At 43.6% G+C, this 26,327-nt stretch overlaps 1 protein-coding gene across 2 annotated transcripts in view; it reads right to left on the minus strand.

Moving 5' to 3' along the window:
* The window catches only part of FBN1 (fibrillin 1), a 158,949-nt gene extending 145,981 nt beyond the window's left edge, over nucleotides 1-12,968 (minus strand). Inside the window, exons 1-2 of one of the 2 annotated variants that reach the window (XM_054077541.1) lie at nucleotides 12,923-12,968; nucleotides 12,392-12,598 (exon numbers count right to left, since the gene is read on the minus strand). In XM_054077541.1, coding sequence (XP_053933516.1) covers nucleotides 12,392-12,543 — 152 coding nt within the window. In that variant the 5' untranslated portion in view covers nucleotides 12,544-12,598; nucleotides 12,923-12,968. Of the gene's footprint in view, nucleotides 1-12,391; nucleotides 12,599-12,864; nucleotides 12,888-12,922 lie in introns of those variants that run through there. The other variant, XM_054077542.1, reaches the window with a different exon arrangement.
* Between the last annotated feature and the right edge of the window lie 13,359 nt (nucleotides 12,969-26,327).

Consider the following 26,327-nt stretch of genomic DNA (forward strand, 5'->3'; position numbering starts at 1 on the left):
GGAGGAAGTGTTCCTTACTGGTCCCTATTTGTAAAATGTCTTTAAAAATGATTAATTTTGATGGTTAAATTAATTTATATTTATGAGGTGATCAGACACGATAGCAATAAATCCCCATAAAGAAAAGAAGTATTCAAGGGAGTAACATTTTACCTCATGTAAAATCATGGAAACCATCAATCAAATTGTAAAGGGTTCTATCGTGGTACTTACTTTCCACAGTTACCCACTGTTGCGTTTAATAGAACATATTTTCCTGCTGATATTATAGGCTATGAATACTAAAGAAGCATTTTACATTCTTACAAAGCTGTTTTCCTGAACAGCACTACAAACAGATTTCAGTTATAAAACCTTGTTAGTAGTGGTAAAATAAGCAAAAACACATCTATACAGCCCAGAGGAGGAAGAAAGTATTTCAGGAACAAAGTTGTTTCAATTGCAATTTTAAAAAGACAAGTCTTTCACTTTATTTTAGAGTCACTTCTGAACTCATAGAGTATAAAAGGATCTCTCTGTAACGGTCTGGTGCTGAGACACAGTGTGAATGATACCCAGAGTTTCACCAAAGTTCCCCAACATAAACATGAAATTATGTCTTCAATTAATGGTATGCAAGTACAAACGCAGAAGCAAAATGAGTTTAATCATTATCAAAACACATTAGTCATCAACTAGAAAAGTCTCAGAACAGCACAGAGAAAAAAGTTCCTCTGGAACTAACTCATGCTTGAGAGCGACAGGTCTGGCCGACAGCATCTGTGTACACCAAACGAGAAGATATTCTACTCTTCTTCAGGAACAACCGCATGGAACCTCCACCCCTGTTACGAAGTAAAGCTTTGTCTGCCCCTTCCACGCGCAGCCTGGGTGGGACGGCAGTATCAGCTCCTTGGGATGGACACAGGTGGTCCCGTCCCAGGGCTGTGCTACCCCTGGGCTGCAACCGCTCTCCTTTCTCCACTGGGCAATACTACGTTGTCTCATGGAATGGACCAACTTGGGTCCAACCCTCTCTTGCTACTCCAGCTCCCAAAGCCCCATCTGAGTGATTGGCTACCTGGGCGCGAGTGATTGGCTACCTGGGCCTTCTCAAACCGTACACGATGACCCAGCCACTGGAGGCAGCTTTGTGGAGCGCTCTAAAACGATGCCAAATCACACGAAACATGGCAATAACTTCTTATCAGGCAGCGAGGGTACGTGACAGCCAGAGAAGTGAGGGAGGTGCTCGAGAGCCTTGTATGAAGCTGGCAGTGGGGAACACCACCCAGCCCGGGCCAGTGGGGCACCTCCAGCCTTGTGGCCGTCCTCTCCAGGGCAGACACAGCTGGACCCCCTGCTGCAGCCCGCCTGGGGCGTGTGCTAATCCTGGACATTCCCTTTCTGCCCTGCCTGTGACCCCTCGAGGAAATTAGAGCCCTCTCCCGAAGAAAGCGTTGCCCATCTGCAGCTCCCACGGGAGGAAGAGTTTTTGGCATTGCTATGAGCGAGACTTCAGGCGGAAATTTTGTCAGCAGCGCTGTCATGCACCGGCCAACGCTGGCGTAACCCAGCCTGAATCAAACCCAAAGCGTGGGTCTCGAATACATTAGACAGAGAGACCAGACAGAGTGGGCAGAGAGAGCGGCTGAGAGAGTAAAAGAGACAGCTGATCACCATATCCCTGAGATGCAGGGATACCGGGAAGGGTTTCTAATCACTCCCTCAACTCCCTTTTCCTCTCCCTAAGAAAACACACAGGGATTCCTCCTTGCAAGAAAATGTTTAATGAAGGATTTGCATTAACTATTTTGGCGGCAGCAGCTAGCATATGTTTAACATAATGTAGAGACCCAATTTTCTGGCAGAATTACACAATTTAAAGGAACATCATCAGCCAACAGTTATTTTTAGAGAATCCTCTGCCTGTTTTTCTTCTTACATGGGTAACACTGGTACCTGCTAAAGCTCTACCCGGAATTATTCCCTGATCATCTCCACATAAAATTGGAGTGGTGATTCCATGCTTGCACTGGGAGTTAAAAAGAACAACGAACTGCCCCTAAAAAAATGGTAGGCTTGTGTTAAAAATATAGTTGTCCAAGTCTGAATATAACCAACACACTAAGAAATAGTAGCTAAGGCTCCAGAACATGAAGAGGAATAGCTTTTACTAGTCATTTTCCAGAGACACATAATCAGATCTATCTTTTGCTGTAAAACAGCTCTATGTACCTTCCTAAACTCCTCAGCATCTCAGAGTAAATGCTAAAAGCACGAAGTGGCCCAGCTCCGCTGACTCCACTGGAGCTTTACTCTACTTTCCCACTGAATCAAGAATTTCCACTGTTAGACAAACTCCAAACCTGCGTGGACATGGCTGCAAGCAGACTGATTTCACCTCACCTTGCTCAGAGTAGAGTTTGGACCATATGGTCCTCCGAGGCCCCCCTCCACCTAAACAATGGAAGCCAGGTACTTGGTGCACAAATTAGAGGTCAATACAGAAACACCTCCTTGTCGTGCTGGCGCCCACTCCTCCTCCAAGGAGCAGCAAGCATGCCATGAGCATCCTTCCTGAGCCACCCGCCACCCTGAAACACACCAGTCTGCACATGAGAGCCCAGTCAAGGAGCCTTGTTGTCCTTGGACCTCACCACTTCCAGTCAGCACAGCCAAAAACTGAGAAATTTAACTATGTGGATGGGATAGAGCAAAAAACACAGACACAGGTCTGCATCTAACATGCGTAAGCCTCATTTCCAGGTACCTCAAAAACTTAAAACAGGGATTGCTGCTCTGTTGTTTAGCTAAATATTAGAAAACAGAGTGGTTTTAGTCACTGTGCTCTTATTCATCATTCAGTGAAGATTATTTAAAGGACTCTTGAAGGTATTTATTTCAATTCTATGAAACAAAAGAACAGGAAACAATGCTAGACTCTGAAAACAAACGCAAAATTAATCTTCTATTATCCTACGAACGATAGAGCATGCATTTTTAAGCAAAATACGCTTTTTACATACAGAGGTTTACATCCAATATACTCATTTTTACCATACAATCACTAAGCCTGCGTGTTTGTGCCATGCAGAGAGTCTAATATGATAACTATTTCTCACTCTGACAGTAAGGATACCGCTGTCCCAGAATCCTGGCTCAGTTCAACTAAAAAAATAACATGCTGAGCGGCTCTACGGGTGCCTTTGGCTCCAGCCTATGAGCAAGTCAAGAGTTCAAAATGATATGCAAGTCTCCTGCAGCAATACTGAACACTTTTCTAACCCTAACTTCCATCACACTGTGACAGCTAAATACAGCAATCCAACAACAGCACTTGACATTAAGTGAATTCTTCCGCACTTGCTCTGAAAATGTGCCCGTGCCTTTTGCAGGGACAGACTCATCTAACCTGACAGCCAGGCATTGTTTGCATTCATAGCCAGGGACAGATGTATTTCTGGCATGTATTCCCTCATTGTTCCACTTGAGAATGTCAATGGATCCCATTCAATACCCAATTTACATGGCTGTATAAGACACGTAAAGTAGAAATGCGCCACCGCAAAAAACCTGTCTGCTGGGAAATATGCCTATCTGGAATCCCATGGAAAATAAACGTAACTGAGGGCTGGGGCAATGCTCAGCTCTCCAGATGTCACTTCCATCAGGAGAACAGAGAGAGGCCCGGTTATACCTCCCACACCACTGCCCACACTCCCCACGTACCTGCTAAAGGCTACCGGTGGAGGTAAACCTCTAACATACTCTCCCAAGACATGGCACACACGCGAGCTCAGGAGCTCCTCCAGCCTTCGCCGTGCACCGTGCTGAGCAGCAGCACAAGCAGGGCATGCTGGCCAGTCCAGCCCCAAGGTTATCCAGCCCCTTGCCGAGGCTTTCCCAGAGCCTGTGGGATGAGCTGGTGCTACCTACCATCCCCACCTTGGAGCAAACGCAAACACTTGGGGAGAGAGTCTCATAAATCTGACACTTCTATCAATATTTCATAGAACCACAGAATCATAGAATCACCGGGTTGGAAAGGACCCACCAGATCATCGAGTCCAACCATTTGTCAGTGAACACTCTTAGGTGTTAGGCAATGCCATTAACTTGTGTTTTAAAGCACTCTCAAGCTACTGGAAGATTTATTTTAGGCATTTCTCCTCCTCCCTTCACAACCCACTGTATCGTACCCTCTGCCTCTCTCTCTCCTTGCTGGGACAGTGACGCTATTCTCAAAGGTCAGCTACCTGCATGTCTGCCACAAGGCAACAGGAAAACCCTGACAATATGAACCCCACTGCTTTACTTCACTTTGTTCCTAGCAGCCAGGGAGGAGTAAAACATGAAATATCAGGGAGAAAAACCAAGGAGAAAATAGACAGGAAAAAAACGTTCCTGAAAGCAAAAAAAAAATTTTAGTTTGAAACCTCAGTTGAACATCACTGGATATTCTGATGTCCTCCAGCAAAACATGAGAGAGGGGGAAGCTTGAAAAGGAGGATGAAAATGATTAAGACTGTAGACAAAAGAACTGTGGCTTTCATTTGGTATTTCTGAGGCTTTAATGGTCATGAATCATTCCATAAAATGAGAAGTAGAAAGGAAAACAACAGATTCTCCAGCAAGTCAACACTGAAAATATTCTTCCAGATAAAAGCTAGAACTCCTTCCTACTTCAGTGAAGATCTATAAGCAAAGCCAGAAGGCACAGGTTTTAATTTAACAGGCTACATTTTACCTCCCAATGTACCTTCCAAAGAAGAGCCCAACTTCACTAAACTGATACACAAACAGAAAAGTATTCTTCTCGTGCCTGTATCGGCACACAAACCTCAGCGTGAATGAGGCTGTTCAGTAGGTCAGAAATCCTTAAAAAAAAAAATCAAACAAAAATCCCCAAATAAACAAACACAAAAACACCCTGAGGTGGGAAAGTCCAAAGCGATGAGAAAACAACCAAAGGAGGCATCCACAATATAAGACCAAACAGCTACAAATATATTTTCCAGCACAGTGCAATGGTTAATCAGAAACACTCCAGGCCACAATTGTTCCATTCTACAAAAATATTTCTGACTCTGGGGAGTAAGACCGAAGTGGCACACATGCATCTCTATCTCTTCATCTTTAAGGTTCAGCAGGGGTCTAAGAAGAGGAACGAGATGGAAGGTGATCTTATGGCAAAGCAAAAAAGCTAATGATTAGCTTCTTACCATTTCTGTATGTACACATTCAAAGATCCTTAGCTCCTAAAGTCTTGTTTAAGTAGAGATGGCTGCCTACCAGCCAATGTCTACTACATTTCCATCTAGAGGAAGTTTTCCTGGTGATATATGTGGATAAATCATTTGGATCTTGCATTTTGGGTAGTACTACTCCGATAATCACAGGCTGCTGAGCCCATGAATGTATTTAAAGTGACCCTTGTCAAAACTTGTATTGAAGTTCATATATAAAACGCTCAACTTTGCAGGATGGAAGATGAAAGACAATGAAAAAAACTGTCCTAAGTGAGCAGCACTGCTGCACAATGCGCCACAGGAAAGGAAAGTCAGCATACAGGAAAACAGAAGCTGCAGTTTTACTCAATAAGGATCACTGTAAATGAAGCAGACAGATGGACGGCCCCTGCCAAACCCTAACCCAGTGATCCTCCCGCTGCTCCCAAATACACTCAGAGCAGCCCTACTCTTACTTCATCTCAAGCCCAGTACAGCCCTAAAGGTTCTGACACAGCAGCGTGAAGTTGCACACAGAGTAGCTCCGCCAGTTAACAACGCAAACATCTCCAGGTGAGACCGAATCTGCTGAACAACTTGTGGAACCACCAATGCACATAAAAAGTACTCTGTGCTGGCTAAAAACAGGAGAGAAGACTACCTTTACAAACCTTCAGTGGGCTCTTGGCTGAGGAAGGTGCAGCTGTGGTTAGCAAACCAGCCATGTGCCGGATTCTTCTTCTGCCTCCTCCCAATAATTCCCTCCCAATAATTGCATCTTGCAAACTACTGTACACCACTGCAGACGCACACGCTGCAGGTGCTGCTCTTCCCTGCAACCTTTATGCCTCCAGTTTCTAAAGACTGAACACCATTCTTCCTCCCTCAATAAAAGCTCAACCGACGACCAACAAACCAACACCAGAAAAAGTCCCCAGAAAGACAACACCACGCAAAAGATCAGACAATTCCATCACAAATCCACGGAAGAAAATTATTACCTGGAACACAAGTACCTTCCTACGATAGGACCCAAAGTGGCAAACCCAAGGTGAAATTCTCCATTCAATGTACACAAAGTACAAACCCATCACAGGTCAGCTATGACCCATCCTGCAGCACCTGGGTAGCCTGATACAGCTCGGAGCTATGCAGATGGAAATAAATAAATAAAATAAAATAAATAAAAAATTACAAGAGGGGAAGAAAGGAAAATAACTACATCCAATCATACCCTCCTGATTTTCAGCCTGTCACCTTGGCAAAGTCATGCCTGGTGACAATGAGTCCCCCTCAATTTTACAGTATTTCCAACACAATCACGTTTCACACAATACGTCAAGAATGCTGCTATACTGTTCACTGTAGGTTTTTTCCTCTGTTTGTCCTACATATGCCTTACTGCCATCAAATAGGAAAAAAGTATTTCTCTGACGTATTTGGGGCTATGGTGGTGGTCTCTGATTCAAAGTTCAACCAATAGACACATGGCACTTCAAAAATCATTTGTGTCCAGCTATGATATGAGAAAAGACAACAACGGGGAAGACCGGCTAAGCGGTTGGTAACGGAATCACATGTGCCTAAGACGGTTGCCAGACTACAAGCGTAGCCATCAAAAGCTTCAACCATAGGATGGCTTTTCACTGGCATGCCCAAAATGAATCCAGTCTTAATTCCGCACCATGAACTTCGCCTATCCTCATCAAGCAGAACTGGGATTAAGGCCATGCCTTTTAAAGAGATGGTGTCTGAATGACAGGATTGGGAAATTTAAGTGGAGAGCACAAGGACTGCATAGGCCTGGAGATTATTTACTTTTTACTGTTTTCCTTCAGGCTGAAGAACAACATGGAACTCTAACAAGAATGCTAGCACGGGAGCTTCGCACTGCTCCCAGCTCTGGATAAAGCAATCCAGTGCACACTACCGTCAGACTGCTTGCATCAAACGCATTTAAAAATTTACATATAGTAGTTAAACAAATATACTCCAAAATGCAATTAAAATCTATTGTAGCAGCCAGGGGAAGGCATATGTATGATCAGAACTGAAAATAATGTGTTATTCCCTCTTTAAATACTAGCCCTTTAGCAAGTGTTCATAACAGCTATTGGCAGCCACAGAATCGATTCAGTGCTGGCTTCTTGCTCGGTTCTGTCACCTTTCCCTACTCCTCACCCATAAATCCTGCTCCCCAAAGACAGTCACACCTACATAAAATTGCATCATGCGGTCCTACTGAAAGAAAGGAAACAGGTACACGAGACGCAGTGCCAAGATCTATGAACTCACTTCACTCTAGAATTAGATTTCCAACGATAATTTAATAACGAAACAATAGTGTCACAACCAGTGGCACGTAAATTCAGACAGGGGCAAAATCTTAACACTACGTGTAGTTGTCAAGGACTTCAGGTTTTACATTAGGATGCAATGGCATAAAAGTTCTCCATCGTCCATACAGGCTTTACTCTTTTAGGAGGTGTCCCCGCCCATCGTGGAGGGTTGGAACTGGATGATCTTTAAGGTCCCTTCCAACCCAAACTATTCTATGATTCTACCCTGCAAGGCGCCAAGGACTGGAAGGAGGTGGGTCATGCTGTCCACAAGCCAGGCGAGCGCTCCAGCACATAAGGTATTCCAGCAATTTGCCTGTAGTTATAACCAAGATTTTTATTTCCAAGTATTCAGGCTGCTTCCTGCTCAGAGTGACGCTGACAAGGTGTTGCACCAGCAGCCGGCCAGAGGGGTGCAGGCCAAAAGCGGTAAGAAAAATGTTTGAGGTTTTACAGTATAAACCAATATTTACTGGTACGGAAAGTCTGCTTTGCTTCAGAGGGCATTTAGTGGTAAATATTGGTTTAAAACGAAAACCAGAAGCCTTAATTATATAGTTGAATACTGGAATTATGTTATAGATTTATAAGATCTATTTTATTTCAGGAAGCGATGATGCACGAAAAAAAAAAAAGGGTCAAATCCAATGGAGTTTACTCAAGTAAGCGCATCTGTAAACCTGTGGACTTATTGGGATGATCAAAAGAAACTGGTCAAAAAAAACCTCAATTCCTGTTGAACAGCTTTAATCCAAGAGTTTTATGAATCATTTTGGAGCGAATTGTTCTGTTCTGCAATATTCACTATCATTTCAACTTAATAAAACCACAGAAATCATTCTTGCGCAAACGCATTTAACTAGTGTCTTAATCAGTCACATCGCAATTCAGCTATCTTGAAGAAATTTTAAGTTCTAAAATTTCTGCTGAGCTGTTTGTTAAGCAAACAATTGCTTTCTTCAGCCATTATACTGAGAAGAGGCTGATAAACATGATAAACCTGGCTTAAAATATTATTAAGAACCGACTGCTCCTCATTACAGTTTGTCATCTTTGTCTAGCATCATCAGAAAATGGGAAATCCTAATTAATTCTACGATCTTTAAGCACGACACATCTTGTATTTAGTCAAGTACCAGTCGAATCACCAGTAAATTACTTTTTACTTTATATTCAAATGATTGAAAGATATTTAAATGGTCGACTTAGAGTATTATATTGTTAAAGAAAAACCTTCTCATCGTGGTGAATTTTACAGATTTTATTTCTTCGGAAGTTGGTCCTACATTCTTAGGTGCTTAAAGGACAACAGAATAACGGCTTGATGCCTTATAATTCAATACATGAACATTTGTGTTAAAGTTTTGGGGATCCAGAGGTTAAAAGTGTCTCAGTAACAGCTTATTACTTTAAATTGCTGAATCACAATGGATTCCAGCAACGTTTCCATGAATGGAGAACCCACTTATATCCTGAAATAATTACTGCCTTTGTTCTGATTGCTTTCTGATCACTTCAAGGCACCAGGCACGAGCACATAAGCACACACTCCCTTAGACCAAACGCAGAAGGCATTATAAGCGTTTCACTGCTGCTGCCTTTGTAGCCGGACCAATCCAAACTACGTGACCAGCAACTTTAATGTCTTAAAACAGGTACATAAGAAGCATTTCTAAATAATTTGTAATTATTAAGGTCAAAATCTACTTCTAGAATCATGTTCTTTGTTCAGACGGCTCACTGGCACAAACAATGAGGCAAATGTCACAAGGACCAACAATCTCCTGCAATCAACAGCCTGCAGCAAAAAATGCTAAGTGGGAAAAATCGGGAGAATTGAAACAGATCTCAGAATTCCTCATTTTAATACACAAGACCAGTATTCACACAGAGACTAACCTCAATACTTCTCAACGCTAAGACTTTCAATAGTCATTATCATCAAACACACAAAAAGTCTAAATGTAAAGGGTTTTCTCCAAAAGTGTATCCCCGTGCTCCAACAATCAGAGCAAGAGTTCACTGCAAAAAGAAGAAAAAAAAGTCTCACTCAACTACAATAACATGGAAATTAAGTTTCCCAGCATCTGTTATGACTTGTGTTACAACTCTCAGAATCCCAAATGCATTTGCACTGATGAAGAAGTTAAAAAAATAGTATGTCTTCTTGTAAAATCACATTTAGTGTTTTAGTCCTTCAATAACAATGAATTCTCCTTGTCTAACGCATATACAGTTCCTGTACGTTCAAAATATGTTTTCCATCTGGCTTTCCAAAGAATTAGTTCCAACCTTGTCTGTTAAAATGACAGTTCCTTTTACTCATATTGTACATTCCAGTACCACACCTAAGGAAGTGCTCACAATCTCTAAACTGTAAATATCCAGCAGGATTCACCCAACAATGATAAATATCACTGCGCCTTAATAATCTCCTTCAAGCAATTTGGGGACTCTACATTCAGCCTCGAGTGAGAGTTAAAGAAAAAGGTCTAACAAGCAACCAAGCTGATAATTTTATTTTGTTCCTAACATATCTCAGATCGTCTGGCAAATTATTATACTCTTGTTAAGAACCTCCTTCCCAAGAGCATTCATTCAGATGTGTAATATTCCAATTAAGCAAGATACAAAATACCTATAATTTATATTGCCGTTATCTCTAGATTCACAAATTACTACGTAGATATGAAAGTCACGCCAATAAACAATAAAAGGAAGAATCGTTGCAAAGTACATAATCAATTAAAGGCTTCAGTTAAACCTAAGAGTCAGCTCATATGACTAAATACTTGCCCTAACACATTTTGGTTTAAAATAAAAATTAACAATTGAAATATCAACTTTTGATGCACTATTATTGTTTATCTAAACAGCAGAGCTTTAGAGCAACAGCTACATAGCAAAGAAATGTTATCCTCGACTAGCTATGGCTCTAACTCCCACAAAGTCCATGGAGTCAGCAGACGTGCTAGATGGGACACTCCATCCCACTGAACAGAAAATGGTATTTGCCAGTTTGGTATTAACTCAGACCTCTATAATGAGAAAGTTTTATGAAACATCCTGAAGAATAAGGGCTCTTTCTGATAAATATTCCTTACAATCTTTTATTGCTTGCAATTAGTCCTACTTATTTACTAATATGCTCTCCACACCTCCTAGAACAGTTTTTGTCACAGGAAGGATCTACTTTGTCCATTTCTCTCGTGACGAGATATAAGGGAAATAAATAAGGGAGTCTGACCCTACGTAATGAGATCCTTTAAGAACACACAGATAGTCTGCATCCATTTCTGCAGCATGGGGTCCTAAAAACATCAACCTTTTCCAGTCAAGCAAGCTTTAAAGAGCAAATAATGTAAATATGAATATAAATAAAAATACCATACAAGTATGAGGAAATAGAGCACAGTCATCAAGGCCTCTAAAAATAAAGTTTAATAGAGAAAAATCAGGAAAAGAAAGAAAATATCTTGCATCCCTTACTGGAGCATAACTATCTCCATATAATTTTTGCTACATTTGCCCTCTGCCTGATGAGTGAAAAATCTGCCTATGGGCTGAAAAAGGAAACCACTATTTTCTTCCAATATCCCAAGCTTTTCACCTTTACAGCGAACTGAATTTTCAACTGCACACACGCCGTGCCTTTCAGCTGACTTAACAATTATTTTCTCATTGGAAAGGTGTTCCATTAGAATTTGGAAAACAGTTTGCCTGACACAGATTGACCCTTTAAAAACCCCACTCTGCTAAGCGTGTACTACAACGTTTCATGAAACTCCTGTACGCTTGGGCTCACTCACAGTAGTACCGGATAGCTCTGCTACCCAAAAATGCTGCCTTATTCTGAGATGAGATGAGATGAGATGAGATGAGATGAGATGAGATGAGATGAGATGAGATGAGATGAGATGAAAAAGAGATGAAAAAGAGGAGAAGAGAAGAGAAGAGAAGAGAAGAGAAGAGAAGAGAAGAGAAGAGAAGAGAAGAGAAGAGAAGAGAAGAGAAGAGAAGAGAAGAGAAGAGAAAAGAGATGAGATGAGAAAGAGAAGAGAAGAGAAGAGAAGAGAAGAGAAGAGAAGAGAAGAGAAGAGAAGAGAAGAGAAGAGAAAGAGATGAGCTGAGGAAGAGAAGAGAAGAGAAGAGAAGAGAAGAGAAGAGAAGAGAAGAGAAGAGAAGAGAAGAGAAGAGAAGAGAAGAGAAGAGAAGAGAAGAGAGATGAGATATGAGATGAGAAAGAGAAGAGATGAGAAAGAGGAGAGGAGAGGAGAGGAGAGGAGAGGAGAGGAGAGGAGAGGAGAGGAGAGGAGAGGAGAGGAGAGGAGAGGAGAGGAGAGGAGAGGAGAGGAGAGGAGAGGAGAGGAGAGATGAGATAAGATAATGAGATGAGGTGAGATGAGATGAGATGAGATGAGATAAGATAAGATAAGATAAGATAAGATAAGATAATGAGATGAGATGAGATGAGATGAGATGAGATGCTCATCCTAAAAGACTTGAGGTGGGAACAGGACAGTGGACAGAAAGGGAAACTCTGGTCTCGGGGCCCCATTTGAATGCAAAGCAGAAATTCGGGACGGGGGAAGAAGGCACAAACCCTTTATCTGGACCCTTCCCAGGAGCCAAACCAGCAGGGTCGGAGCCGCAGCGGCTCATCCTCGCGGCGCACCCCCCGCCCGCAGCATCGCGGGGTCGCTCCCCGTGTCCCAACCTGCCCCTCGGGGCGTGGGAACCGGGGACCTCTCCCCCCGGTAAAGAAGCGACGGCGAGGGATGCACAGAGACAGAGAGACGGAGACCCGCGCGAAGCCCACCTCCGGCCGCTGCCCGCACCTACCCTTTGAGCGCATCGTGCCCGCCGCCCTGCCCTCGCCGCTTGGCCCGGCTGGCTCGGCTCTCCCTGGCGCTCCCCCCCTCGGCAGCGCCCGCCTGGGATGCCCAAAGCACCGCAACCCCCAGGGCGAGCCCCAGCAGCCGCCCCCGCCACATCGCGACCCCGAGCGGCCGCCGCCTCCTCCTCCGGTCCCCGCTTCTCCGAGGCGAGCTGCGAAGGGAGCAAAGGGAAAGACGGGATTAAAGGAGGGAAGGGAATCAAAGGGGGAGGAAAAGCGGGCGCGGCCGCCCCCCGCTCGCCCGGGGGATGGCGAGGGGCTGCCCGGGCTCCACCTTCCCTCCCGCGGCACCCACCGCCGCCAGCCCGGAGCCGCTCCGGGGATGGATGCGTCTCCCCCCCCCCCCCGCCCCGGGCACCGACGCGCCCCCCTCCCCGGCTGGGAGCCCCGGGAGAAGCCCCCGCGGCGAGGGTCGCACCCGCTGGAGCCGCGGCTGCCGCTCCCGCTGCGGTTCCAGCTGCGGCCGCTGCACCCACCGCTGCTCCAGCTGCGGATCCAGCTGCCCCCTCCCTCCTCCTCCTTCTCCTCCTTCTCCTTTTTCCCCTCCTCTCTTCCCACCCTCTACCCCCCCCTCCTCTTCAAGTATCGCCCGCGCACCACTTTCTCGCGAGAGAGAGGTGAATAAAAACGTCCCCCGAGCCCCGAACGCCGCCCCGGGGGCTCCGCGGGGGATGGGGGGGAGCCCCGCGCCGGGGGGACCCGAGGGGTGCGGGGGACCCGGAGGGATGCTGATTCCCGGAGCGGGATGCGCGGTCCGAGAGGGATGCGGGGACACCGCGGGGTGCAGGGAGACTGGAGGGATGCGGGTTCCCGGGGCGGGATGCGCGGTCCCAGAGGGATGCGGGTTCCCGGGGCGGGATGCGCGGTCCCGAAGGGATGCGGGGGGACCCGAGGGATGTGGGGAACCCGGCGGAATGCGGGTTCCTGGCGGAATTCGTGGCCCCAGAGGGATGAGACAGGACCGGAGGGATGCAGGCGTCCCAGGGCGGGATGCGTGGTCCCAGCAGGATACAGGGTCCCAGTGGGATGCGGGGGTCTCGGAGGGATGCGGGGGTCTCGGAGGGATGCGGGGGACCCAGAGGGATGCGGGGGACCCGGTAGGATGCGGGGGGACACGGAGGGATGAGGGATCCCGGTGGGATGCAGGGGGACCGAGGCGGGATGCAGAGGATCCCGGAGGGATGTGGGGGCTCCCAGAGCGAGATACCGGGTCCCGAGAGGCACCCCTGCCCGGAATGCTGGAAGCAGGTTGAGGGGATTGCACAGGACTGGGGGGAATTGGAGGAAGTGGATGCCTATAGCTCCAGCTAAAACCGAATAAATACATAAATATGTGCGCGTCCTGGGGGTGCGGTGTTTTGCATCTGTGTAGTAGCCCAAGAAATACCATAATGGTATCTGTTTCCCTGATAAGAAAAAACAGCAATGATGTTGGCTTTGCCCGAGAGGCGGCTGCAGAATGAATAATGCATTTCTAGCGTGGCACTGACCCACCGAGCTCTCCTGTGTGTACTCTTCAATTGCTAGAGCCGAGCTCCCCAACAAATGCGGCTCATCCTTATCAAGGAAAGTCAAAAAAAAACACCCTGCGGTGGTTTTTGTCCATGACCACCTCTGCTAAGGCTGATTTAGAGCTCCTGAAGCAAACCACTACGAGCCCTTGAGAGATAGAAAGTATTAATACTGAAATAATTTGGGGTGGGAGGAGGACAGTTAATAGTCAAGGTTCAGGCCCAGGTTGTACTCTCCAGTCCAATAGCTCTAGACTGGCTGGATCCCATTTCCATACACGCCGAAAATATAAAACAAAAAAAAAAAAGCAAACTTAGTAGACTGGAAGTAAATTCTATTTATGCATTCTGATGCTTCTTACGTAAATATTTTAGCAGAAGCGTTGGGTTTCTTAATTTGCAGGCATTCTCGTTTCTGGTTAGTCTGAGGCAGGTACTGATGGTGACCGCTTCTGGGTTATTGAATTGATGTTGCAAAAGCTCAGCCGCACAATTTTACAAGCAAGAAGCTGACCACTCACCCCCAGCAGCTGCCAAACCACCCTGCCCAAAGATGACTGCGTGGTTTATCATCTGCCACCAACCCACTATTACGGAGAAAGGAAGGACCGTGTAAGATTTCCTGGCACCAGCCTCTGTTTACAGCTGAAATGTAATAATGGCACAACATGGGATAGACGCTACTTGAAATATATAGTTTAAATCAGTTTATAGTACTTTTTATATCATGTATATAAATATCTGTTATCCTTCTATACATACCTGAGTATTTAAATGAGCACAGGAGAGGCTGTATTTGTGTGAACTCACCACAATAACGGCATTCTAATAATTTTGGCTGATTTTTTATCGTCCAGGAAAGTAGTGGGTTCCTCAAATTAGAAAACAGTGATTTTATTTTGGCCATTAGAGTATCACTGATTAACAGTTTAACATGAAAACTTTCAGACGGACTGTTAAAATACAGGTAAGATGTAGATGTGCAGTGAAATACGATGATATGTTGGCACAAGGAATAAGTAAGGGATTCAGAGTGTGGCTTTTCAGTATGTCTGAATGAGGCCCAACCTTACTTCACTACTTTGGAACTTGTACAAAATTAATCAAGGGAATTAATTTTAATTCTGGATGCGGAGTATTACCGATCTGTGGTTTGCACCACGGAAGTAGAAATGAGGGGTTTCAATAAATGTGGAATATTGACACTCCTATTACAATCCACATGGATAAATAGGAACTTAATATTTTCAAAGTTTTTTTTGTTAGTCTGCCACATAGGCAGAGAAAGGCAGGACATTTTTATGTCTATGCTTGTTGAAATGACAATATAGAGTTGTGTAAAGGGTTTCATATGTCTTTTGCAGTAGAAAATTAAAATATGCTCAAAAGAGAGACCAGGATAACGGTGGTAGTAACCATCCCTGCTCCTAAGAAATCCAGGACACAAAGTACATTGGTATGCAACACTCTTTCTTCACTCTCATCTATGTGTACAGCAAAATCTAAATATTTATTTAGCGAATATAGAAGGTAAGTTTTTAAACCAAACCACCGCAAAAAACGTTGTCAGCTATTTACTAATTATGTTTATAATGCAAAGACGGAATTTACTAGTAAACAGAAGTGAGTTATGAAAGGAATTCTGGGTTACTATTTACTCAAACATTCTTTCGGTTTCAACATTTTCTGTTTCAACCACTTTAATCTTCTGGATAAGCTACCGGAAAAATATCTACTCTATGTCACAGGTTAACAGGAGTATTTTCTCATATCTTCTAGGGCGTTTTATGATGTATTATTTGGTATCTAGCAGAAATGTGGATTACACTATATGAAGTAATGTTACACGCTATGTGGGCTGTCCATTAATTAATCAGGTGAAATACGCAGCACATCATCAGCTTCTGGTGTGTCATTTTAAGGAATGTGCTTATATATTAGAAGAACTTAAATTGTCGACAGCTTTAAAATAGTGCCCACCTGGGTTCTCAAACCACTAGAAAAATACGCTGTTACGAGCAAAAGACTTAAAGCGACTGCTCTCTGCTGCTGAGCAGAGCTACTAAGGGTCATCCACATGCTTTGCCGCTGCCACTTGAGCCTTTGGAAACATCTGGACTCTGAAGAACATCTGGACAAACAGATCCTCTACAGCCTTCAAAGCACCTGTCATCCACTCAGAAGTTTCACTGGAGAAACAAACAAAGAACCAATTCTGATGATCCAGTCGATCGCTGTCTCCCATGACAAACAAGAAGCTCAACTCTTAGATCAACCGAGAGCTGGAAGCTTGGTGATATTTTATCTCCTTGAGCAAACCCTAGAATCAAACCCAGGAATAAAAAACACCAGCAACAAGGCATAAAACATAATTGCTACACGCACAGTAGGATTTGCCGTAACACGTGAACCACTATTTTTCCACACCGTTGAGACTTCCAGATAATTTTGAGGATCTTAGACCTATGTCTTGGAGGAGGTAGATGGCATCAATTGTGGTGGCAGGGCCCAGAATCAGGGGAGGATAATTATAGGTAGTTTAATTATATAAGGGAATAATAGAGAATATATAGATTACCTTTTGCAGTAGGTATCAGCTTGGAAGCAATGATCCTAAATATTTACATAAACACACACACGCACTTTATGTTTAAAATCAAGGCTTACCTCCCCATGCATCAAACGCATAAATCAATTTATACAGTGGCTTAATTATTAAAATTTAACTGATTGTCAGAAACACCTGTTCGTCCTGCTGTTTGGTTTTCATAACAACATGGAACTGAAGTTGTCAGTGCTGGTGATCTTGGCGTTCAGCAGCAGTGATGCAATGTGTAGGTCTCCGTCCTTCCTGGCCTTCACCAAGCTGCTCCTTTTCATCTCGCGCAAACATTCTTCCCTCTCGTCCTGTAGGGTGCTTATCAGAATTTTCATATTTTAGACAATTAACTCCTTTTGAATTATTGCAAACAAAAAGAAATCTCACCCTATGGAACTACTGTGATAAAGTTTGGGAGTTTATTTCAGTTAGGGTTTTTTATTGCAATTTATGTGAACTTGTGGAGTAATTTTATTTTTTGATCTGCACATTTACTCCAAAACAAGTGAGCAAAAAAAAAAAAAAAAGCATGTCCATCTTACATATTTCTTAATAAAGAAAGTCTTGATTATGCCAATGAAAACAAATAGTGTGGGAAAGTTTTAGTGTGTGTATTTTTTTACGTTCATGACAAACACAAACAGTAATTACATCCAGACAACCAATTAACCAGTTTAAATCTGAAGAAAAGGGGGAAAAAAGGAAATGGGTAACTCAAAATGAAACAAACTATCATGCATTTTCCTTAATATTGCTTGGTCAGAAAAGCTGTGATAACTAGCTATGAAATCCAGTAACGATAGCTTTTGGGGGACAGATTTCCCGTAAGACTTATTTCATTTTTATAAATGGTTTTATTTGATTTTTTTCGTTTTTCAGCTTATAATGCTGAAGGAAGAAATCCAAGCTACATTAGCATAGAATTCCAGAATTTGTGATACTGTGCAAAGCGTTGAGGTAATAATTCTGTGATATTATAAGAATTAAAGGAAAAGTCTCTCTTACCTTAAATATTATGGGCCTATGTGCTTCTGGGGAAAATCCAGCATTTTATCTCAATTGTATCCCAGATGACCATGAATCTAGTACATTTTATACAGATTCAGAACACATCCCTCCTATTTATGCCTGTATAGAATAGTTTTAGCACAGAATTTATGTTGTTTTACACAAAATAATCCCTTCAATTTACAAGACCAAGGCAAATTTTGATAGCACCCCATCAAATATTTTAGGAGTCAAACAATAACTGGATTTGTCCTTCCTAAGATCAGAATGTTCTTAGTCCTCTAAAACACCTGGATTCTTCAGTATCAATGACAAAGAAAGCAGAAGAGAACCTGAGCGATGCACTAAGTCAGACACATCCTTCTCAGTACCATTTCTAAGAAAGTTCTGTACCATTAATAGCTATTTTCTTTTCTAAACCTAGGTCTCATTTTAGATCAATCCTTACCTGACAGGTACACTATATCTCCATTTACTAAAGAAATGTGAAATTACATCAACAGATTTATTCATGGGGATCCTAAATAAAAGATCATAGAGTCACAGAATAGTTTGGGTTGGAAGGGACCTTAAAGATCATCCACTTCCAACCCCCACGTGATGGGCAGGGACACGTCCCACTGGATCTGGTTGCTCAAAGCCCCATCCAACCTGGCCTGGAACACCTCCAGGGATGGGGCAGCCACAGCTTCCCTGGGCAACCTGGGCCAGAGCCTCAACACCCTCAGCGTGAAGAAATTCCTCATGTCCAGTCTAAATCTGCCCCTCTCCAGTTTATACCCATTCCCCCTCGTCCTATCCCCACAAGCCTTTAAGAACAGCCCCTCTCCAGCTTTCCTGCAGCCCCTTCAGGTGCTGGAAGGTCGCTCTAAGGTATCCTCAGAGGTAATTAAAGTATATGACTTCTATTCTGTCCTCCAGGAAGGGGAAGCACAACTCATCATTTATAAGACTAGGATTGAATAGAAATACAACTAAAATTCAGTGGAATGGAAAATCTCAAAACAAAAATCCCAGCCTAATATAATACATACCTTGACATATGTAATTTTACGTGTATCAATAGAAAAAAACAAAGTTTAACAATAGCAATCGTTTCTTTGATTTACATATAAAAAGTTAATCCAGCCTTAGTGCAAGAGAAGGAAATACAGATAGTACTACTTTCTGTCAGCTGTAACCCTGTCAGACTCAATGGGAACATTGCCAGGGTAACAGTTGCATGCTGAGTTTCCTCAATCTTGCATTTGTCCCAGATGACCTCTTAAATCCCACCTGTCCTCTTAAATCCCACCTGTAAGCTCAGAAGCAAAGTGGAACAAATTTCATGGCTTAGCAAGACATGCCAACTACTGGGTGAGTTTTCAGGCTAGGACGTTGAGCAAAACGGATACAACTCTTTATTAGTACATTCCAAGTGGGTGGAAATCAGTAACTAGGAGTCTCTTCTTGTAGCTCTCATTTATGCAGAACTCCCTACTGACTCAAACAAAGACAGCTGAATCAGGCCCTACATTCCTTCAGACATTGTGTCAGCAAGGGATTGAGCGTCGCTGCCTCTGTTTTCCATCCCAGTGTTCCTCTAGCTAGGAGATGTCTTGGTTGATAGGGAGTTGCCCCATGATGCAGTTGAAATAATAAAATAGGTAATAAGGGACCAGGGATTAGACCCTGAACCCAACACATTCCATTTGCAAGGCCCTTCCTTTGAAAAATAACACAATGACAGCATTGCTTGCAGCTTTCATAGAATCAATGAGGAATTTAGGTGGGAAGGGACTCATGGAGGTCATTTGGTCCAATCCCCTGCTCAGAGCAGGATTAACCTAAGAGTAGTCTGCTCAGGTCCTATGCAGCCGAGGTTCTCCAAGGATGGACACTCATGTTTCTAGACTAACTTACTCCATTGTTTCATAACTTTTGTTGTGATTATTTTTTTCTTAATAATTAGTAGGAATTTCCCTTATTAGAACATGTGTCTGTTGCCTCCCATCATACCACTTCTTATCACCCAGCAGAGTCAGCTCTGTCTCTCCTATACCCTGAAGACAGCAGTAAGATCCTCCTTAACCTTTTCTTCTCGAGTGAACCCTCTCTTTGGAGAACATTGGTTTAGCCTTTAACAATCCTGGTGGCCCTTTGCCAGACCTACTCCAGTTGTCAATGGTATTTTTTGGCTTGGTTTGGGCAATTTGGGGTTTTTTTCTGTACCGGGGTCCCCAGAGCTGGATACAATACTGGAGAAGCAGTTTCTCAAGTACCAAAGGAGAAGAATCCCTTCCTCCTACTGCGAGGTCACACTCCACGAATACAGCCCCATACGCAGCTGACCACCTTCACTGCAAGGGTTCACTACTGACTCGCACATGATCATGAGCAGTCTCCAGCTCCTCAGTAGCTCAGAACAGCTTTGAAATGCACTTCCCTTTATTCAGTAAATTTCCAAAGGCTGATTTCATTTCCTCAGGTTTTTTAGATACCAGTAAATTAAGTGAGACAGTCTCCTCTAGAGTCTGAGGCTTCTTAACAGGTATAAGATCATTTGGGGACTTCTTTCCCCCTTGGTGCTGTGGAAAGCATGAAAACTTACTGAGAATCACCAGGGAGTTGTTTTATCAGGTTCATGAAGCTCAGCAGCTGGTCTTCATTGCCTCAAAAAGCCCATCAGGTCTTTTATACACAACACTGGATAGAACATGATCTATTTCATAATGCATACGTCTTTAGTCATAGAATCATAGAATCATAGAATCATAGAATCATAGAATCATAGAATAGTTTGGGTTGGAAGGGACCTTAAAGATCATCCACTTCCAACACCCATGTGATAGGCAGGGACACGTCCCACTGGATCTGGTTGCTCAAAGCCCCATCCAACCTGGCCTGGAACACCTCCAGGGATGGGGCAGCCACAGCTTCCCTGGGCAACCTGGGCCAGCGTCTCACCGCTCTCACGGTGAAGAAATTCCTCCTTATGTCCAGTCTAAATCTGCCCCTCTGCAGTTTATACCCATTCCCCCTCATCCAATCCCAACAAACCTTCATGAGCAGTCCCTCCGCAGCTTTCCTGTGGCCCCTTCAGGTACCGGAAGGTCACTAATATATTGCATCTCGCACTTCCAGAGTTGTGTGTTGGGTATATTCAGCCCATAGAAGTCAATAGGAAACTTCCTATTCATTTTAAGATTATTTTGTTTCATTAAAAGCCGCTTCTCACTTATGTGTTGGCTCAACCTGCAGGAAGCAGATTGTGTCCTAAAGCAAATAGCTATGAAGTATATAAATAATGCAGATAATTACGTTGCCTTTCTTTATAAGGAAACAGGAAATAATAATTGCAGTGAATTAAAAAAAAATGATTAATTTTACAAGTAACTAAATTAAATAAGGAAGATATTGGATTAGGAAGTTAAATATATATATATATATATATATATATATAAGGTCCTAAATATAGTGGCTTGAAGTGGGAATTGGAAGGGGCAGGAAGGAAGATCTATATGGGGTTTTTTTGTTAATTTGTTTAATTCTCCTTCAAGGAGAATTTAATTTAATTGTTCTACAAGAAGAATTAAGACATAGGGATAATTTAAGATTTATTCATTAGAACACTTAAAATGTGAGTAACTTCTACCAGTGTTTCTAGTCCAAATTATTCAAATTACAGTTGAAATAGGAGAAGCAATTCTAATATAATGAAAAAAAAAATCTTCAAAGCTTTTTTCTTAAAAAAAAGTACTGCCTACAAAACATCCCTAATGGTTTGCAAATTATCAACACCAGATCCACCCAAAATTGCTATTGCACCAAAGAACAGGGTGGAATTCAGAAGGGATTGATCTGCTACATTTCTTTTCTAAAGGGGCACGTTTTGACACTTTGAAAATTTTAAATGAAAATGTTGAAAACTGGTTTTAGCTGTGTGGACTTTCAATACCCCCCAAAAATACCACATAACTTCAGACGAATAGGAAAAGAGGCCGAACAGGCACACAGTCAGCAAAGGAAATGTCATCCGACACCCGTAAGGGAGAGCCAAGGAAAAATACTCATAGGCAGGAGATGCTTGGGAAAAAGGACATCTCTCTCTATCTATCTATAGATCTCTGGATATATAGCAAGGCTGACTTTTCCCACTCCTGTTCATCAGTAGAAGGAAGGAAGTCTAATTTTCTGGATGAAACAGTGGATGATGTAAATAAGGAGATTCATGCAGCCTTTTCGAGATAAGGAAATCTTTCAGAGGCTCCAGTCTGGACGCATTTTATGATAAACTATTGGGAAAACAGAGTTTCTCTGCACTGCTATGATCTGGAGAAACTTCATTTGGCACTACAAGCTTAGTCCAAAGCATGAGATAATTTTTTTCCCTCCGCTTATTTCAATGGACTTCAGAGCATGCCCTGAGTTCAGTGTGGTGAACGCTATTCCATCAGCTGCGCTAAGCTAGAGGAGTGAATTTTCTGGAAACAGCGTATTACATGGATCCTGACACATGATGGAGAACTGGAAACAATTCCTTCCATACAATTGGCTACAAAGTCTTTGGGGCATAACAACCCTGTGCTGCTACAGACTGGGGGAAGAGTGGCTGGAAAGCTGCACGGAGGAGAAGGACCTGGGGGTGTTGGTTGACAGCAACTGAACATGAGCCAGCAGTGTGCCCAGGGGGCCAAGAAGGCCAATGGCATCTTGGCTTGGATCAGAAACGGCGTGACCAGCAGGTTCAGGGAGGGGATTCTCCCTCTGTACTCGGCACTGGTGAGACCGCACCTTGAGTACTGTTTTCAGTTCTGGGCCTCTCTCCACAAGAAGGATGTTGAGGCTCTGGAGTGTGTCCAGAGAAGAGCAACGAAGCTGGTGAGGGGCTGGAGAACAAGTCTGACGAGGAGCGGCTGAGAGAGCTGGGGTTGTTTAGCCTGGAGAAGAGGAGGCTGAGGGGAGACCTTATTGCTCTCTACAACTACCTGAAAGGAGGTTGTGGAGAGGAGGGAGCTGGGCTCTTCTCCCAAGTGACAGGGGACAGGACAAGGGGGAATGGCCTCAAGCTCCGCCAGGGGAGGTTCAGGTTGGATATCGGAAAAAATTCTTCACAGAAAGAGTCATTGGGCACTGGCAGAGGCTGTCCAGGGAGGGGGTTGAGTCCCCATCCCTGGAGGTGTTTAAGGAACGGGTGGATGAAGTGCTGAGGGACATGGTTTAAGGGAGTGTTAGGAATGGTTGGACTCGATGATCCAGTGGGTCCTTTCCAACCTGGTGATTCTATGATTCTATAATTCTTTCCTCCTTTTCAAAATATGCAATCCTGCATTCTTTGGTCTGTCCACAAGGCTCTTTACCTGCCTGAGTTTGCTCCAAACAGTAAAACAGCAACAAGTCTGTGCAGTCTTGCTGACTAAATAGTGTCTAAATAGAGTCTTGCGCAGGGACAATACAAAGAGAAATCTTGGCAGTGTGGTCTAAAACAAAAAAAAAAAAACAATGCCTTTTGAGTTCACTCCAACTTGTAAAAAAAATAAGATTTTCGAATTCATGTATTTATCATGCTCTAATACACATGTTCAATGGTGACAAATTCAGAGCTAAATGCATCACAAAATCAACAGCACCACTCTATTATTTCAGTGGATCACTGATATGCATGTGCTGGCAACAGTCATTCCCCATGGAATCCTGGGAAAAGTTGCTTTTTCTAGGGCAACTCAGCATTCAAAAATCTTATTGGCCTTTTCTATGGGTTTTTCTCGTTTGGTTTCCACCTCTCCCCCTCGTCCTCAGTGGTATCATAAACTGCATTTTAAGGGTAAGCTAACTTAAGCAGCCTGGGAGCTACTTGCCCTGTTTTGACAGGTTTGTTTCCCGAGCTGTCCTTCCTCCTCCCATGGTCAAAACCTGTACAATATTATTTAAAAGGAGAAACAAAATGGAAAATAAAAATCATAGAGTCATAGAACAGTTTGCGTTGGAGGGGACCTTAAAGCCCATCCAGTTCCACCCTCTGCCGTGGGCAGGGACACCTCCCACCAGCCCAGAAGCTCAGATCCTATCCAACCTGGCCTGGAACACCTCCAGGGATGGGGCAGCCACAGCTTCCCTGGGCAACCTGGGCCAGGGCCTCACCACTGTCACGGTGAAGAAATTCCTCCTTATGTCCAGTCTGAATCTGCCCCTCTCCAGTTTATACCCATTGCCCCTCATCCCATCCCCACAAACCTTTGTGAACAGCCCCTCTCCAGCTTTCCTGCAGCCCCTTCAGGTACTGGAAGGTCACTATAAGGTCTCGTCGGAGCCTTCTCTTCTCCAGGCTGAAAAACTCTCAGGCTGTCCTCTTACAGGAGGTGCTCCAGCCCTCGGATCATCTTTGTAAATGAGATATTTTGAAGAAAATATTGTTAATTATGCCACTGGCTAAAGCCCATAAAACAGGAAAGGTTCGCCCTGTGCTTAACCAAATCCCATCCTCAAGAAGAGAGCTCTTCTAACACATTTGGAACTAAATTGTGTGTTCTCCTAACTGTGATTGAAGGGCCAGAGTAGAAAGAAAGTCTGAGAAACTTCTTGCACTCATGTAGAATGCAGATGGGATGTAACCCAGGACGATGCTGAGAAGTACAACAGTGTGTTAATCCGCAAATCCCAGCTATAAACCTATCGGAGCCTGCAGTGCTCAGCTCTGCTCCTGAGCCACCAGCGCACAGCCTTGTTTCTCGAGAAAACGCTGCCTGACAGCTGCCAGGTGTAGAAGCTGCTGCTCTTCAGATGATCAGCAAAATATGCTCCTCTGTTGCCAGCACTTCTGCAAGAAAGCATTCAGCAGTGCGGTGATTTAATTTATAAGGTTGTTCATATTCCAGAAGCCCTCGGAAATCCCAGGTGAGACTGTGGCTCTATCGCACTATACTAACAGCACAGAAAGCAAGTTTCCATTAGCCATTGCCATTTGATACTGGGTGTCAGCAAACTGTAGCCAAGGTGGAAAGACGCTGACAGCAAGGCAGAAACACATGCAGGAAGTAGTCACCTCTAGGATGACTCCAGAACTTCATTTACCATCACTACATCTCACAGCTTTTGATTATGACCTCTTGCATAGTCATTTCTAAGACCTATTTTCCTCGTCAGTCTCAATTTTTATGAAACTATAAAATGGGATGAGAATAATTGGGATGGGGGTAGCCCATTATTAGGGGTTTTAGCAAATATTTCTTCTCACTCCTACCATTGCTTCTGGTAGTAACAACAGTGAGCTTCCTAACAGAAATGAAGAGCTGACGTCCTGCAATGTTTTACAGTGCCCTGTTGCGTACAGCAATGCCCAGGAACCGCCAGAGCTCCGTGCCAACCTCAGCCGCTCGGTGCTCTGACCAGCAGGGTTACAGGGATCATGACCTTCATGCTAGAATCTATTCAGTCACTTCCTCTCTGACACTTCTACTGGGGCACAATGTTTCTATGGATTTTCTCTTTTTCTGGGACCCAGAATCATCGAGTCTGAATCCATACTGGCCAACGGCCCTCTTCTCCCAAGCACGAAAACCCACAAGTCTTACCTTTACTCACGTGTTAAGCTCCAGAGCTCTTAAACAACCACACGTGCTTCTTGGAGGAAGGTACTGGAGCACACGCGTGCCCAAAACTGCAGTGTTATGGAACTGCTATGTAGATTCGATGCAGAGAGCTCAAAAAACTGAACGTGCATAGAAGAATAATAGCAATACCACCAAATGAGGCAGGGAAACTTGTTTCAACCATCAAGCCCCGGTGCCCACGTTGCAGTGCTGGAATGACAGAGCTGGGATGGGATTGCCTGCGGAATTCCCAGGTAGAACACCCCCATCAGCAGCGGTTCCTTCCCTACCCAGGCCCACGCGTTGCCAAAGGCAGAGCCTGACAGTCCATTTGTATAAAGAAATTCCTACACCACCTGCCTGCTTTCTGTAGCTCTACCGATCATTTTATTTCCATCTTACCTGCTTCCTGCATTTTCTACCCTAGTAGTTGTGTGAAGGATTTGGATTGTTTGACTGCTGACACTGCTGTTCAAGAGAAGAGTTAAGAACAAGTTAAACTCCCTGGCTCGTGAATTGGACACAACTTCCCACAGGGACTGCTCAGACATCCGCAGTGATAAATAGAGTCAAGGCCTCTACTGGCTTAGCTCATGTTTATTAGAACTATCTGCTAATGACCTAAAGGGAACAATCTTGAGAAACGTAGGAAATAGTTTCCCCAGCTATTGGTTATTATAACACGCATCGCTGACACAGGCCAATAATCTCTTGTAAGAGCACTGCAGGAAGATAGGAGTTAACATTTTAGGAAGGATTTTACTTTTCACATTTGGTTTCCCTCCAGCCTGGAAGGAAACTGAGATACTTAAGTTTTCCACAAAAGAAAAATCATGCAGAAAAAAGGACGGATTGGATCTCCTAAATGGTTTCATTTAAATTTTGACTTTTCAGAGCTGCAAAAGTTTACAAATAAAGACTCATCTTAGAACAAAATACTCCACTAATAGTGTTAAAATGTTTTGGAATGTTTCCATTTATTTTTCATAACTAAATATGATGATAAACACAATTTGAAAGGTAATTTAATAGAATTGTATTTTCAAATGGAAAATTATCAATATTTTCTTTATTTACTTTATATCCTTCTTATCCACTTTCCTTTTCTTCCAAATATTAGTCAAAGGCATTCTAGAAGAAAAAGGAGAAGCTACGAGTGGGTAGCTAGAAAAGAGCAGCTATCTTCTGAGAAGCG

This window comes from Cuculus canorus, chromosome 12, assembly GCF_017976375.1.
Source record: "Cuculus canorus isolate bCucCan1 chromosome 12, bCucCan1.pri, whole genome shotgun sequence".
In the NCBI taxonomy this organism is placed as follows: domain Eukaryota; kingdom Metazoa; phylum Chordata; class Aves; order Cuculiformes; family Cuculidae; genus Cuculus; species Cuculus canorus.